This window comes from Pararge aegeria, chromosome 15, assembly GCF_905163445.1.
Source record: "Pararge aegeria chromosome 15, ilParAegt1.1, whole genome shotgun sequence".
NCBI lineage: Eukaryota > Metazoa > Arthropoda > Insecta > Lepidoptera > Nymphalidae > Pararge > Pararge aegeria.
The window spans coordinates 16,697,666-16,715,332 of NC_053194.1; the positions used below are offsets into that span (position 1 = coordinate 16,697,666).

Sequence of the window (17,667 nt, forward strand, 5' to 3'; positions counted from 1 at the left end):
ATAAATTATGAATTATATAAATACATACTTATAATATACAGATAAACACACAGATACCGAAAAAAATCATGTTCATCACTCAAATATTTTCCAGTTGCGGGAATCGAACCCACTCTCTCTCTCGGGCTTGGACTCGGAAAGCAGGGTCACTGCCCACTGCGCCAATCGGCCGTCTGAAATTGTAGTTTGTTTACTAATTTATCTTTTATCTGTGCATTATTGCTACCTCGTTAGTAGGTGCAACTGTTGTCCATACGCTTAGATATGGTCGGTCACCTTTGTGACTTGCCGTCTAGGCCGGTGAGGCACTTTGTCAAAGGCCGCTACGTTACCAAAAGACACCGCGTGCGGCGTACATTCGCAGGACAATTTGGTATTTAATATCGAAGTGCAATACCGTAGTGAAAGGTTCTGTTTGTTGACTTTGGCAAAAAAGGGCAAAAAAGGTTTTTCGTACTTGCTGTAGTATCAACGTTGAACAAATTTATGCTAGGTATCGATATTTTTGGACGGCTTCAGAACGTAATTACATTGGATCCTTTATTATAAATTGGTACAAGACACAATGAACCCATAATTTCGCGTGATGAAAATAGTGTCTATTTTACTTTAGATTTTCTACTCTAATTTTACATTTAACATTTCCGTTAACTTGTCTTTATTATTTATATTCGTGTTTATAATACAGTTACAATGAAATAGAAAAACATTTATTACTAACATAAAAAGCTAAATGAAAAAAAATATATAAGCATAAATGTAAAATGCCAAATTCTCCTGCCTGTGTACCGAGACTCTTAAATTGAGACTACACAGTTTAGTGGTTATAGGTTTGATTTTTTGTACTGAAAAATTCCGAATAAGTAAATTTATTAAGCCGTCAGTCCAGGCAAAATCTCACGTAACATTATGGAGGGTAGAGGTAAGGAGAGTCATCTGTGTATATGAAAAAGTGTCGTCAAAATGTATTAAATTAGGATGGCGCCACATTTGCATCAGGGTAACTCTTAAAAGAAGCGCCAATTATAAGTATTGTTAGAGTAGGCTTGAAAAATAAACAAGGAAGTATGGAGATACAAGGAAGTAAGGTTATATTTACCACAATATTTTGTACAACGTAAGTTGTTGAAATTCTCAATAATTAACTACTTTAGTCGATAATGACATTAAATTTTTTAACTCGGCATACTTCAATTCATCTACGATTGCTACATTCATACCATACCCTGTGCATCCACCAGCGCCATTGTGGAGGATTTTTGAACTGTTATTTAGCGCCACAACTGGACACTTTTTCAACTTTTCTCCCTTATAAGATGACTCTCCTGACCTCTACCCTCCATACGTAACATGTAATAAAAAACCCGCCATTTCTAAACTGAGGCAGCATTGAGGTTTAAGCTCTTAAATCCCGTAGAGAGAGGTGTCTATGACTAGGCGTGGTATGCGAATGCTAACAGGCTTTGGATGATGATAGCTACCCGTCCCTATACGAGTCTCCCTGCTGTCTGAGGAGGGGTCAAGCTGTCCTGATCACCTCCTCCTTAGCTTAGTAGCCCTGGCAATCAGTTGGGGTTGTTGGTAGACGTCTGGGAAGTGTACAACGGGTTCCCCGGACGTCCAATAAAGCCAACGAGAGGGACATGCCGTGGTGGTTTTTAGTTCGGGTAAACGAGTCCCACATAACCTCTGTCCTGCCCAAAAGGACAGAGGTAGCCATAAGCTTTTCCACCACGACAAAAAAAAAAAAAAAAAAAGGCTTTGGATGATGATGATGATGATATAAGGCAACATTAAAAAAGCGTAGTAAGTCCATAATCTCTGTGGTAAACCTCTCTCCATTATTAGCAGATCATTGTTATCTTACTTTATTTGAATGTTATGTCTGTGCGGCGGCTTTTATAATTAAACTCGAATGACGCTGCAAAATGAAACGAATCAAAAGTTCTTATTTATTGTTGTCATCGAAAAGATTTCTATATATGTTTTATATTCCACAACAAGTTAACCCTTGTCTGTAAGTTGCAGCATGATGCAGCTTCAAATAGTTACGGGCTAACCTGTATGGCAGTTATTATAATGATGGTGGTTTGCTTGGTGGACAAAGACACTGCCAAGTGATTTAGCGTTCCAGTACGATGTCGCGTAGAAGCCGATTAGGTAAATTTTATCTCAAACCTCTTAACAGATTTGCCCTGGACTGCATCATCACATTCCAATAGGAGGCTAATATGTAGTGAAAAACAAAAAGCCCATACCCCTAATTGGTTTGGTGATAAATCGCTTGGCGTCTTAGTCGCTTGGGGTCGTCTTTTAGGATGTCATGGCTGATGCCTCCCTCCAAACCAGACAAGAGAAAATTTCGAAATTTTGGGAATGAAAGAATAAATAAATAATTTAGAATTACTATAATATAAATTAATACCAATATTAACATAAAAATATTTTTATTTAATTATGATAGTAGAATAAATGGCCCGTTTATATTATCTCATTTTATTTATTTATTTGGAAGTGGTTATAGCCCGCGTGGGGATGACTTCGACTTTACTTTCGGGAGGGCGAGTCATATTAATCCCAGCACGCACCTCTTAATTTTCTAAGTTATGTGCGTTTTAACCAATTAAAATATCACTTGCTTCAACCGTGAAGGAAAACATCGTGAAGAAAACAAAAAAGGCGTGTGAAGTCCGCTTATCCGCACTTGGCCAGCGTGTTGGACTATGGCATTAACCCCTTCTCATTGTTGTAGGAGACCCGTGCCCTGTAGTGGGCCGGTAAAGGGTTGATATGACCGGTGATCGAAGCCGAGACACCCGTTTCTGAGACCACAGGGCTCGTCTCTGCGCCAGGAAGGTCGATAAAATAAACACCTCCCTATCGATACACGTGACCCCGACACGCGCTATCAAACAATATCTCCCGGCTTCCAGAGCAGTGAACACGTGATAAGCCACGAGTCAAGGCTAAGGGATGGGATATATCCCTTAGTCTTTGCTCTTTATACGCCGAGAATCATATTACACGTCAGTAAAGTTCGAGGAAAAGGCCAGTTGCACATTGCTCAGTCATATTAATCTTTTTAATTTAAATTTAATAAATTTTGCTCACTTTTAAATGCTTACAGAAACAACTGTGACATTTTTTGTAGTTCTTTGAGCTCATTCAAAAAACATGTCAAACATATACTTACATAACTTAAATTTATTTATTTTCCGTTTTACTTTTTTATCATCACTTTTCTTTATTGAAGGTATTCAGTATTAACAATAACTTTTAGTTTATTTTAATTAAGCATGCTGTGGTCATTTCTGGAAAATACAAAATTCTAATTCAAAAACGTTTTATTCATGTAGAACTTATCACAGGTACTTATGAAGCGTTCATAAATTTAACATGTTACACTAATGTTAGTGATGGTGATAACCGCATTCGTTAACTTAAATGTAAAGCTAGGAAGGTTTCAATCTCCTATCTTTGTCTCCCCGGGCGTCTAACAAAGCCAACAGGAAGGACATTACGTGGTGGTTTTTAGTTTGGGTATACCCCCTTTAGAGGGGGGAGTCCCACCTCTGTTCTGCCCAAGGGAGGTAGCAATAAAGCTTTGCCACCACGCTATAAAAAAAAGGGTATGTGAAGGGTAGGTCCTGGAAAGTGGCGCCCTGGGTCCATCAATCTGAGGCATACTTTATGTCATCGTTTATACCTGACTTGACGTCTCATAAGTGATTATAATCAAGTATGCCTATACCTACTTGAAATGAATGAATTTTTTATTCGAATTTTTTAACTCTAAAATATACTTAGGTATTAATCAATGAAATCTTTATTAAATTTACGGTATAGTTACAGCACTTATGAACGTCATACATTTTTTGTTTATAAATATTAATGTAAAATAAAACCACCATTTATCAATAATTAATAATTAAATTAAAAAAAGTTTATAAAGCCTTAAAATATATAATAGATGTTTAATAAAATTTAGTTCTAAAGTATTAATTAATTATTAAATAGTTTATTTTAGGTTATAGTTATGTATTAATAAAAATTATATTATTTACTGTATTATAATTGTTATATCACCACTATAGCAATCATTTATTAATTAATGTTTGGGTGAATTTATTTATATTATGAATTTACTCCACCTATATCCAAAGTTCTTTAACATTCAAATCTTTAACACAATAGTAGGCCTTCCTTATTAAAACGATTTTAACGTGTGCCTTAAATATACAATCCGAAATTTTTGCACTTCAGACAACAAAATATAATGTTGATATGAATATAAATTGAAATACAGTATTCAAATGAAACCGACTCGCCTAAATAACATCGTCCAATGTTAATGTTCTCTGTGGCATAAGTAGTCAGATAATCAATAATGGTAATTTCGCTTTGATAGCGACTTCTCCCTACTTTATTACTGACTTTGATTGACTTTTTGTTAGTCTAGTTTAGTACGTATATCAATTAACAGAAATGACCTAAATTAACCTTAACCGTATTGAAATTTACCGCAGCGGGGCATAGTGCCTAAGATTTTTTTTTTTTTTACTACGACAATATACACATCGCCATCTAGCCCCAAAGTAAGCATAGCTTGTGTTATGGGTACTAAGATGACTGATGAATAATTATATGAATAATATACATAAATACTTATAATATACTAGCTGTTGCCCGCGACTTCGTCTGCGTTTGATTTTGTTTTTAAAGTATTCAGTATCGCTAAGCCTTAAATGAGTATAGTAGTATATATATATAACATGTGACTGTCAATTAATTATAGACAAAAAATTTGCAATAAAATAAAATTGCGACTATAATTATTAAAGATCTAAGCTACCCTATCTCTTAAGTCGGACCAGACTGCTCACGGAGTGCCAATTTAATTTAAAATCGGTTAAGTAGTTTAAGAGTCCATCGCGGACAAACATCGTGACAGGAGATTTATATATATTAAGATAGATAAACACACCCAGACACTAAAAAAGATTCATGTTCATCACATAAACATTGTCCAGTTGTGGGAATCGAACCCACGGCCTTGGCTCAGAAAGCAGGGTTGCTGCCCACTGCGCCAATCGGCCGTCAAGATGTAAGAAGGAAAGAAGAAAGAAAGAAATTACAAAGTATACAAAAATACGATCGGTGTGGACAAACACGGTCTCTTGACGTCTGTGTGCTTACAGATGTGCTTGCGACTATTTCTTCCATGCCAAAATCTTAAACCATAATAAAAATAAAAATAATAATAAAACAAGGTGAGATGCTTGCAGCATTGCCCCTATAGATGGCCAAACGAATTCTTTAGCTGAATTACTGCCAGTTCTAAGATCACCGATAGAACCCTTTTTAACAATTCGCTAAAAGAGCTCGAGCTAAAGGTAAAACTACACATGAAACTGCTATCAAGGTTTTCATATTTACGCATCTGGCCTGCTCGGCACTGGTAGCAGCCGCACCCACCGTTGACGAGATTGCCTGGATGTATGAACCAAATCTCTTGCCATCGCTCAATGCCAAACCAATGGGTTCAATACAGCCGGTACGTGAACGTGAGCGAGAGATCGTCGGATGTCGTCGTTGAGGGTACTATGGCGAGAGAAGCGACCAGCGCTTCTTGAACAGGAGAGTCATTGGTGGCACGTAGGTGTCAATGCTGTTACCGCATTGGCACCGATGAGGCTGACCAATCACGGCCGAAGTAGTTGTGTGGTCTAACATAGTGCCCAGGTTGGCAGAAGAGAGAGCATGTAGCCTTAGATCTGGGTCCAGCTATATGGGAGCTTGCCATTCTCCTTTTATCTCTTAGCTGTGGATAAATCAGGCCATACATTTATTCCAGCCTTGCAAGGAAAAGAAGCCAACACTTCGAGATCCTCAGGCGAACATTCTAACCACTTATCGAACGGGACACTTACGAGTTAGGCCTTGACTGCAATCTCACCTGGTAGTAAGTGATGTTAGGGACTACGGTAGTCATACCCTAATCGATTTCTACGCGACATCGCACCGGAACACTTCACTTAGCGGCACGTCTTTGTCTGTAGGGTGGTAACTAGCCACGGCCAAAGCCTCCCACCAGACCAGACCAGAGGAAACTCAGAAATTATAAATTCCCAAATTGCCCCTGTTTGGAATCGAACCCCGGACCTCCTACTTAATTTCACAGTGCTCACCATTGCGCAAGGGAGGTCGTGAAATACTTCTTAGTTTATTTAATAAACTAAGAAGTATTTGACGACCTAAATAAAGGATATCAATGCAAAAACAGAAAAAATGAAATAAAAAAAGTATTCCGGAATCTAATAAAAAGTTAAAAAGGTGGCGCATTGAAGAACTTAAAATGCATTTCCTTTTATAAAAAGGAAAAGCCTTCAATGGGCGAGTGGATCGAGATAAAAGGCGTACGAATCTGCATAATGTTGCAAAGGAGGCCAATCTTAATTAAATTCCTTTATATCCCGCACCTCCACCTACTTGCATCCATGCAAGGTCTCCTTTACACATGGCTTATTATGGAATTTTATAATCTCATGTAGTATTCGGATAAAAGAAATAATCTACGCCATTAAAGCAGTGGCGTGCACTGGTCTTCTTACCCGAGTATGCATACAGTGGGACGATTGCCAAAAATCCTAAAAAATCCTCCTACTATACGAGTTATATATCAAATTTAGCGCAGGCAGTGTTTTGTGAATTTAAGAAGTGCACGCCATTGCATTAAATAATGTAGATTCATAGGCGCGGGTGTATGGGCGTGCTCATATCGTGCGAATGAGATACAATCCCTACTAATATTATAAATGTGAATGTTAGTTTGTTTGTTACGCTTTCACGCAAAACTACTTAACCGATCCTCATGAAACTTTATACACCTATTCTTGGAAGTATTAGAAGTAATATAGGATACTTTTTATCCCGACATTAAGCTCGACTCCTTTGGGAGAGTGGATGAATTTACACCATAACTCCGACAAATAATAACAGATTTAAATAATTATTTTTGTACTATAGAGGTTATAATATGTGTTTAATTTTGTCCAAACTGTGGTTGAAGATAGAGGACAGAACTCCTCAGCGGTCAGCAGCAAACCCATAAGGCTTAGCGATACTGAATACTTAGAACTACAAGTAAATTGAATGCCACATCAAAAAAAAATCGAACGCAGACGAAGTCGCGGGCAACAGCTAGTAACTTATAAATCTAGGCGCAAGATCATGGCAAGGGTGAGATAGTCAGAGCTATTTTCAAACCTGCAAATTATACTATTTTAATTATTTGAACTAAATTAAAAAATATACAGTGAAGCGGTGATAGCGCAGTGGTTAGGAGCTCGACTTCACTTTCAGAGGGCCCAGTTAGAATACCAGCACGCCTTTAACTTTTCCAAGTTATGTGCATTTTAATTAATTAAAAATATCACTTAATTTGACGGTGTAGGAAAACATCATGAGGAAACCTGCATGCCTGAGAGTTCTGCATAATGTTCTCTAAGGTATGTGGAGTCCACCAATCCGCACTGGGCTAGCGTGATGGACCTTAACCCTTTTCTCATTGTGGGACCCGTGCCCTGTAGTGGGCCGGTAATGGGTCGATATGATGACGATGACAGGTAAACAAATATTAGGGTAGATACCGCCAAATGTAGGTAAGACCCATACTGTTAAATTGATAACAAATAATGTCGCTTACTAAATATTATAAAGTAATGGAGTGTGCTCCTAACCTTAAGCCGTGTGGAAATTCTAAAGGAAATTTCATAAAGGATGCTGTCATGGATGAAAGTATATCTTATTAGTTCATTATTAGGCTGCGACGTCGCCTGCTCACGGCGCAGAATTTAACAAAATCATCAGTTTTTTATGCTTGCATCACGATACTACAGATGATATTATGTTATGTACGTTTGTAAATATATTTTTTGGACTACTTGTTTTTTTTTGGGTAGCAAAAAGCGATTTTCACAAAATATATAAATGTGTTCATATACAAGAATTGTTCGTTAAAATATTATACTTAAGAATGATAAATGGCTCAGTAAATTAATAATTTCTCCCACAGTGAAAAGGGGTTCAGGCCGTAGACCATCACGCTGGCCCCGTGCGTAATGATGGACTTCACACACCTTTATAAATAAATAAATAGATATACTAAGACAATACACACATCGCCATCTAGCTCCTAAGTGAGCGTAGCTTGTGTTATGGGTACTAAGATGACTGATGAGTATTTTTATGAATAATATGTAAACATAAATACTAAAATTCAAAATTCATTTATTTCATTTAGGCTTAATATAAGCACTTTTGAAACGTCAAGTCTGTCTGTGTGTAGTGACTCTACCACCGGTTCGGAAGGCAGATTCTACCGAGAAGAAGCCGGCAAGAAACTCAGCAGTTGCTCTTTTCCAACATCAACAATTTACATTTTACATTTTAACATTCATTTTTCTATCTTGTGAGAGATGAAAACGGAGCTGGCTGTTTTCAAGCAACCTTGTCATTAAGAAATCCATCAATTGTATAGTAACTTCGCTGTAATAAATATGTTTTAACATATTCTTAAAACTTATGCATTGGTAGGTCCACAATTACCCTAGGAATCATATTATAAAAGCGTATTATACTCAATCCCACAAATGACTTCTGTACCTTTCGCAGACGATATGCATATGTCACTAATTTATGACCATTTCTTGTAAGTCGACTGTTTAAATCCACTTTTTTTTTGTATAGACAAATATGTTGTCTTACAAATACTATATTATTAAAAATATATTGTGAGGCTACCGTAAGTCTACTACATATATAACACACATAAATACCTATAATATACATAAAACACCCAGACGCTGAAACAATTCATGTTCATCACACAAATATTTTCGTTGTGGGAATCGAACCATCGACCTTGGACTCAGAAAGCAGGGTAGCTGCCCACTGCGCCAATCGGCCGTCGCCTTTGAGAACATTATGGCTAACTCTCAGGTATGCAGGTTTACGTTACGGTACGTTGAAGCAAGTGATATTTTAATTGCCTAGAACGCCCATAACTTAGAAAAGTTACATGTGCGTGCTGGTATTCGAACTCGCCTTCCTGATAGTGAAGTCGAAGTCCTACCCACTGGGCTATCAACGCTCCTTTATATTTCGGTTATAACTAACAAAAACTCGATGTGTTGTTCTTCATAGTTAAAGTGATAATTTTGTCAAAACATCCCATGAGCCCGTCCCTTACCGTGGAAAATTTATGATTCCTTCGTTTTCTTTCAACTTCACACATTTTTAATACAAGAAAAAGAGACAGCGCTATATTAACAGCCCTTCTTCAAATATTGCCCTATGAAGGGTCGCGAAATAAAAGCCCGCGCTTGCGTGAATCAATAACTTGGGATGTACAACGATAGCTTGCAATGCGTGTGCATTTAAATGCACGCTATACAATGCCCTTTTTGTTTGGTGTAGTATCAGCAGTTCAGGTCAAAAGCACGCAATTGATGATGCTATAAAAATATATTTGTATGTATAATCTAAATTTTATTAACTAGTAGAGAAAATTGGCGCATGCGCTGTCCATCTTATGGACCATTTTGAACAAGTGTAACCAAATACCTCGGAAAAGTGGTGCGTTTTGTGTAAAACTCCGTAAAAAAGGACTAAATGTAAGTATGTTATCAGTGCATTCATATATTAAGATGTTATATTTTTGTGATAAGGACTTTTGTATTAAACTAGCTTATGTCAAATAGTTCCTCTTTTATCGATTTGAAACAACTTATGATTCGCCATTTCATATATTACTTGTTGAAATTATTAACTAGTGACCAAAACATAATACTTTAAATATTTTTAATAACTATTTTTATTTATGAACGAAGTTTCTATTCGATATTTCAAAGTTAAATTCAATATTTACCTATTTCACCAAAATAAATCTTGGCGCACATTTCGTAAATTTAAACAAAAAACTATAAATATATAACTTTACTTTGCTTTTATTGGTCTTATGATGATGATATATAAATGGGCTATCCAATACAGAAAAAAAAAATTCTAATCAGACCAGCAGGCGGGAGACAAAAATTGTATACCCTGATTATATCCCCAGACAAGGAATATAATTGACTTGTCCACCTGCTAAAGCACGGGAACAGTGAATAGGAGAAGTTTACCCCGTTTATTATAACACATATATTATCTCTCCTACAGCATTATCAATTCTCGGAGTACCTTGGGAACAATTAGAAATAATATCCAAATAATATATGTGTAAAAATAAACGGGGATAAACCTCTCCTATTCCATGTTTTCGTGTTTTAGCGGGTGGACACGTTAATTATATCCCTTTTCAGGGGATATAATCGGGGGATATACTATTTATCTCCTGCCCGTGCTATGCCTGCTGCCCATGATAGCCGTGCAGTAGTTCCTGAGATCATCGCGTTCAAGTAAACAAACAAACTCAGCTACATATATTAAAATAAGTTAAGATTATATTTCTTGTACAAATAATATACTTTTTTTTTGTCAGAATGTCGTGCGGGGCGGAATGCCTGTCTCTGGGCCCACCGCCCGACTCTATCATGCACATGCCACCACCGCCGCTACCGGCATTCCTGGCGAACATCGCAAACCTGACACCGCCATGCCGAGCGTCCAAGTGTCCACCGGCGCATAACACTGAAGAGAACGCACTTTTTCCTGGAGTCGAGTATCATGAACTACCGAGACATGGTAAACAGTTTTTTCTTACTAGATGGCGCTAGTCGCTATACTGATGTAAAAGGCATATACTAATTTCGGCATCGACGGTGGTAGAGCCGTAGCTTAATCGGTTAAAGCGCTCAGGCCGCGATTACCAGAGAGTCGCAGATTTAAAACCTGTCGCTCCCGAATATTTTTAGATGCATTTTAAATTTATAAAAGTTTTTTTTCTTTAGATATCCATTTATAACCGCCCAGTGGTGGTGGCCCAGTGGAGTAGAGTAAGATTTCGACTATACTTTCCGAGGGGAAAGTTCGAATCCCAGCAACGGCTCCCAGGGCAAGGCTCTCCTCCCACAATGACAATGGTTAAAGCCGTAGTCCACCACGCTGGCCCAGTGCGGATTGGTGGACTCCACACACCTTTTGAGAATATTATGGAGAACTCTCACTTCTCAGGCATGCAGGTTTCCTCACGATGGTTTCCTTTACCTATGAAGCTAGTGATATTTTAATTGCTTAAAATGCACATAACTTAGAAAGTTAGAGATCGTGCTGGGATTCGAACTCGGCCCCCCAAAAGTGAAGTCGAAGTCCTGCCCACTGGGCTATCAGCGCTTCGTAGAGAGAGTGTAACAATATCGGAGAGTAATATAGTTGACATAGTTGACTTTTTATCCCAGAAAAACTAACGGTTCCCACGGGATTTGTAAAACACTTTATAATAGCGGACGATTTATGCAGGCAACAGCTGTTTAGTAATAATTTCAATGTAAGCAAAGTTGTTTACAGCGTTTCTAATATTTTCTTAAACATTTTTCATTCTCTCATAACTGTAAGTAAATACACAAGGTATTTACTCACAGTTATGAGTTTTAAGGGTTGTTTTACTGATTTAATATGTTGGTTTCAGAGCCCGCTAGCACTGATGACACGTGGTTTCTGGTCCTGATCACATGCTGTATCGGTGTTTTGTGCATTGCAGCGTTGCTAGCGCTGTTCCTACTGAAATGCAGAGAGTAAGTATCTTTTTTTTTTTTTAATAAATAAATATACTGCGACAATACACACACCGCCATCTAGCCCCAAAGTAAGCGTAGCTTGTGTTATGGGTACTAAGACGACTGATGAATATTTTTTTTACGAATAATATACATAAATACATAGAATATACATATAAACACCAAGACACTGACAAACATTCATGCTCATCACACAAACATTTTCCAGTTGTGGGAATCGAACCCACGGCCCTGGACTCAGAAAGCAGGGTTGCTGCTAACTGCGCCAATTGGCCGTCAAATCTGACAGCTTTCATCATCATCAACCCCTTACTGGCCCACTACTGGGCACGGGCCTTCTCTCAGAGGGAAAAGGCTTTAGGCCGTAGTCCACTACGCTGGAAAAGTGCGGATGGGTAGACTTCACACGCCGTAGAGAAGTAGAGAAGTAAGGCAACTACTATGGGATAATATAATATTTCATTAAGCTGTCTTCATGGTATAGTAAAACTTAAGGAATAATATATATTTTTATTGGACGTAGTTTTAAACGTTTTCGTTGCCTACATCGTAGTTTAATTATGCAGTGTTTTTTCAAGCTTTGACATCTAAAAGTGTGTCCAAAGACTGCGTTACTTTTACTACTGTGCTATTGCGCCGTTATGCCACATTTATTTGTAAGGCCCTTAATGACACAAAACTACCTCAATGTGGGTTAGATAATTTTCGTTTAACAACGTTCAACTTTTTGTATCATATGTCACGTAAGTTTTTGATATACAATTATATGTCTTTCTAGCGCTAATGTTCGTTTCAGAGTACTTGAGAAAGTATGATTTCAAAATTGACTCAAGTATAGTCTGTTTAATTTATGAAATTAATTGTCGGTACACTGGCAGAAGAATTTGGCATTTTACTTTTATGCTTTAATTTTTTTTATAAATTTTGCTTTTGATGTGAGAAACTACTTGTTGATTTTTTTTGTGTCTATTTTATTCTTATGGTGTTGTTATAACAAAGACAAGTTATAGGAAAATTTCAATAAACAATATGAGTAGGTAAACGAAAGTAAAATAGACCCTATTTGTCATCACGCGAAGTGTAAGGTTCATCGTGTCCTGTACTAATATAGGATCCAACTTAATAAGGTCCCCATTCCTACTAAAGTATCGACATCTCGACGTAGTTACTACACCGAGTATGATAAAACCTTTTCTGCCAAAGTCAACAAACAGAACCATTCACTATGGCATGGAACTTCGGAATAAAATGCCAAATTCTCCTGTGGCTGTACGTCGTACGCGGCATTCTTTGTTAGCGCAGCGGCACAGGCCAAGGCGGCACGCACCAAAGGCGGCCGTATTCGATAAAAGTTACGGTGGTTAGTTATCACTAAAACACTATGTAGGTATAATCTGTGGTCGGTATTAATTAAACGATTAAATGATGTAAGATATGAAAATAGGGTTTCTTTTATAGGGCTTAAATGGCCTATCCATACGGATAAGCTATTTAAGCATTCCAGGTCGATACTGCGAAGATACGGTTATCGGTTTAAAACTTGCATACGTTACATTTTCACTTCACCATCTTAACGTCGTCTAAAAATTAATATAGGTAATTATAAGTAAGCTTGGTACATTAAATTAAGCTATACTCCGCGAAAATAATGAATAATTATCAATAATTATTCATTGTAAAGTCAACATCTCCTGAAGATGTTCCGGTTTGGGCGCTCCGAAACCGGAGCATCTTCGTTTCGTTAAACGTGCGTAGAGGGTATATTACCGAAGATCTGTTTGGTGTGGAGTATAAGGATTGAAGAAATTATAAATTACACCATACATATTCTCCTGCTTTTCGCGGAGTATAGCCAATTAAGCTTTATTTTTATAACATATAATGGAATTTGACGGCCGATTGGCGCAGTGGGCAGCGACCCTGCTTTCTCAGTCCAAGGCCGTGGGTTCGATTCCCACTACTGGACAATATTTGTGTGATGAACATGAATGTTTTTCAGTGTCTAGGTGTTTATCTATATATTATACGTATTTATGTATATTATTCATAAAAAATATTCATCAGTTACCCATAACACAAGCTATGCTTACTTTGGGACTAGACGGCGATGTGTGTATTGTCGTAGTATATTTATTTAATATATTTATTTATTTATTTATTTATTCCGCAAAGTAACGCCTGCTTCTATCCATATGTTCCATTCTACAGAGCGCGCGGAGGTTGCAAGAGTGGCACTGGCAAAGCCGGCGGTTCCAACGCCCTGTATGGAAGCGCTGCATTGGACTCTCGAGTCCTATGGGCAGCACTGACACCTCGAGGCACCAGACACTTCGTCGCCGACACCTATCCTCACGATGAGACAGAAGACCACCATTACGAGTGCGTCGAACCACCGCTCTACAAACTGGGGCCTCCAGACGATTTAGCCATCACTCGACACTTCAACGTTGAATACGAAGACCCCGCTCCACTTATCGAAAGCTACTCCGATAGAACAGAGGAATACTTCCGTAACGGTATGGAGACGCTCCGCCGAGGAAACCGTCCTCTAGTCTCCTCGCCCACTAGAATCGAGAGACCAAACTTGCCCCCATTGAATCTCCAACCCAGAACACTTCGGAGAGCACCGCATTCCCGCCGCGTCAGTGATGCTAACAACCCGGAGAAATCGGCCATATGAACCGAGAATGGCGCGGTATTTTCCGTCGCCGATTCAACAGATATCGATTACGAGTGGTCGATGAATGACTCCAACGTCGACCGACTCGTTTGAGGACCATTATTACACAGCTACAGAACACAAAATATTACACTATTAATACACACTTGGTATCTATCGTGATTTTGAATTTCAAATGAACAGTTGAATATATCTGTAGCCTTAGTACAATATTTGCTCGCTCGCAATCGAGGAGTCGTTTTCGAACTTTAAACTTTGTATCGTCTAAGTAAAATGGACCAAACATCACTAGTTTTTTTAGTCCCTACTGCTGATTTCTGTTTTATAAACGTTCTGTCAAAAACCCGAACTATAGAGTTGTAGACAAGATAGAGCTTTAAATCAATGCAAAAAAGATCAATTTTATTCTTATGTTAAAATATTTCCATACTCGAAAGCGATTCCTCGATTGCGAGCGAGCCTTATATTAAGGCTACGGATCCAACATAAGCGAGGTGACAGTGTAAAGAATCCTGTACGGCTATCATAGGTAGGACTTTTTTTTCTTTCAATTATATCCACTTAAAATGGATAAAATTTACTTGTTCACGTGCCGAGCAGTTAAGAAGTTTACCTTCCTTTCATATGACACGTATCTATATTCAATAATATTATTTAATCATGTCCTTTTTTCCCCGTGATAAAAAATCTCTTCCGTCTATGTTAGTCCTGCTGGCGTTTCTACGTATCAAAAACAATTTTAAATGGATTGATGGGAGTCTAATGCCCTTTTTCACTAACAACGATCTAGGCAATGCCTAAATATGTGAGGTTTAATCTAAGGAGATTCCTAGGCATACATGAATCGTTCACCAATAGTTATCACCTAAGAGTTGGTAAAACGTTTTTTTACAGACATCGCCTGAAACATTAGGCAGTCGATTTAGGCGAAGACGATGTTTAGTGAAAACGAGCATAACTCTCGTGAATGTGCCAAACATTCACGTTTCAGTCATTCAAGTCAGAAAGTTTCAATATTCCTATCTAGTAAAACATTTGCGATAAGATAAGTACCTATGTGAGTATTGTTAGATTAATATTGCACTATGAATAACATAAGACACATATTAGAACAGACATCTATTCAGAAACGAAAAAGTTTGTTTATTGGCGTAATTTTTTTTTAAACTAGTCAAATATTTTGTACATTATTAAGAAGTTCTAAGTGTCACAAAAACTAAGTTATACCTAACTAAAGACAAATATTCAAGTTAAATATGATTTGTTTCACGAATACTATGAGTCTATGTACACGAATTGCTAGCCAAATTATTTAATATTATTTATTTATTAGTATTAAAACTATTAAATCAAAAGTAAAAATATTAAATCCAAAGAAGGATATTAATTTTTCCACACTAACTAATTCAAAACATTCTAAGTATTTACTTACGACCATATTAAAGATAAAAGACCGACGTGAAAAGGTACTTTTAAAGGTACGTATCTAATAAACTAACAGGAGTCACTTGATTTTACTTTTTCATATTGTGACGTTAGGGCTGTATCTGATATCTTTGAGTAAAAAATATGGCAATGATTTACCCAAAAACTATTACCGTTTCGGTTTCACAGATAAGTCTCAGAGACAGTAAATAATGTACTTTTAAAGCCACTGAAGTATTATTTCGGTTTTCATTTACACGTTCTATAAACGAACGGTATATTAAAACATACATGTAGCTTATAATGGATGTTATTCAACCATCAATGTAGTAGCTTTTTTTAGTATTGTAACAAAGAACAATGTAAAATGAAAAATGAAGTACTTTATGTAAAATGCAAAAGAAAATGGATAGGACCATTTTTCGTTTTATTTTTGCTAGTTGTTTGCTAGTACATATTTCTTATAGCAGTAGAAATGCACAGCTAAAATTAAAATACCTTTATTAATATGTTGTTATCATTTTTTTTTTTAAATAAATTACACATAAATTACCTGCAATATGCAATGTAAATGCTCTAGCTGTAGAACTAATGTAATTTAAAATATTTCTCTAGTCATACCTACTTAATAATTTTAATATATTTTAATATCTACTTGTGTGTGTTAGCATTAATTAATTCTCATCTACATCATATCTTCACTCACATTTTACTTCAATATAAATTATTATTAATATTTAACACAACAGTAAAAGTTAGAACTATGAAACCCTGAATCCCAGACAATTTTATACGTAAATATTATGAAATAAAAAACCGTGAATAATTTTAGTTGTGTTTTTCCATCTACCATAAGTCCAATCCAACCAATTTCATCTCTTAAAAAAAAGGAATTATTTATTGCAATCCCAATGGAAATACGTCCACAGAATACGTCAGATGTATTTTTAGCCTATTACTAAGAATAAAGATTAAACCTAGCTTGAGATTAAGTAGGTAGGTAAGTACTTATTCAATGGTTTATTTTGTTATATATATATTTTGTCTTTTTTGTTTTTGTATTTCGTGCTGGGTTATCATCATAGTCCTCGGTTTATTAATGCCCCGGGGCTGGCACAGGTCTCCTCTGTCTCCTGAGTGAAGAAGTTAGAGTTAGGGCACTGATCCATAATGCGACTCCTCCGCATCATCAAAATTTTGAATAAGCGTTATGCTTTTTATTAATTAAATGCCAATGATTCCTGGAAGATTCATAAACTAGACAAAAGGATGACAGCTGCCTAACTTGACATTGAGAATGATATATTTTTGCCTTTACTCTATGGAGGGTAGAGGTAAGGAAAGTCATCTTATATGGGAGAAAAGTTGAAAAAGTGTCCAGTGTATGCGCTAAATAACAGTTCAAAAATCCTCCACAATGGCGCTGGTGGATGCACAGGGTATGGTATGAATGTAGCAATCGTAGATGAATTGAAGTATGCCGAGTTAAAAAATTTAATGTCATTATCGACTAAAGTAGTTAATTATTGAGAATTTCAACAACTTACGTTGTACAAAATATTGTGGTAAATATAATCTTACTTCCTTGTTTATTTTTCAAGCCTACTCTAACAATATTTATATTTGGCGCTTCTTTTAAGGGTTACCCTGATGCAAATGTGGCGCCATCATAATTTAATACATTTTGACGACACTTTTTCATATACACAGATGACTCTCCTTACCTCTACCCTCCATACTTTACTCCCTTATTCTACGGGACACAGTTTAAAAAAACAAATTGACATTGACAAATACTTTTGACAGTTAACACATTGTCAAAAA

The 17,667-nt window shown here is 36.8% G+C and overlaps 1 protein-coding gene across 1 annotated transcript; it reads left to right on the plus strand.

The window, feature by feature from the left end:
- Nucleotides 1-9,590: 9,590 nt before the first annotated feature.
- On the plus strand, nucleotides 9,591-15,228 carry LOC120629875. The gene is made up of 4 exons (XM_039898949.1): nucleotides 9,591-9,674; nucleotides 10,544-10,746; nucleotides 11,630-11,735; nucleotides 13,947-15,228. Exons 2-4 carry the CDS (start codon nucleotides 10,545-10,547, stop codon nucleotides 14,416-14,418), a joined length of 780 nt encoding a protein of 259 aa, XP_039754883.1. The 5' UTR covers nucleotides 9,591-9,674; nucleotide 10,544; the 3' UTR covers nucleotides 14,419-15,228.
- The last annotated feature ends 2,439 nt before the right edge of the window (nucleotides 15,229-17,667 follow it).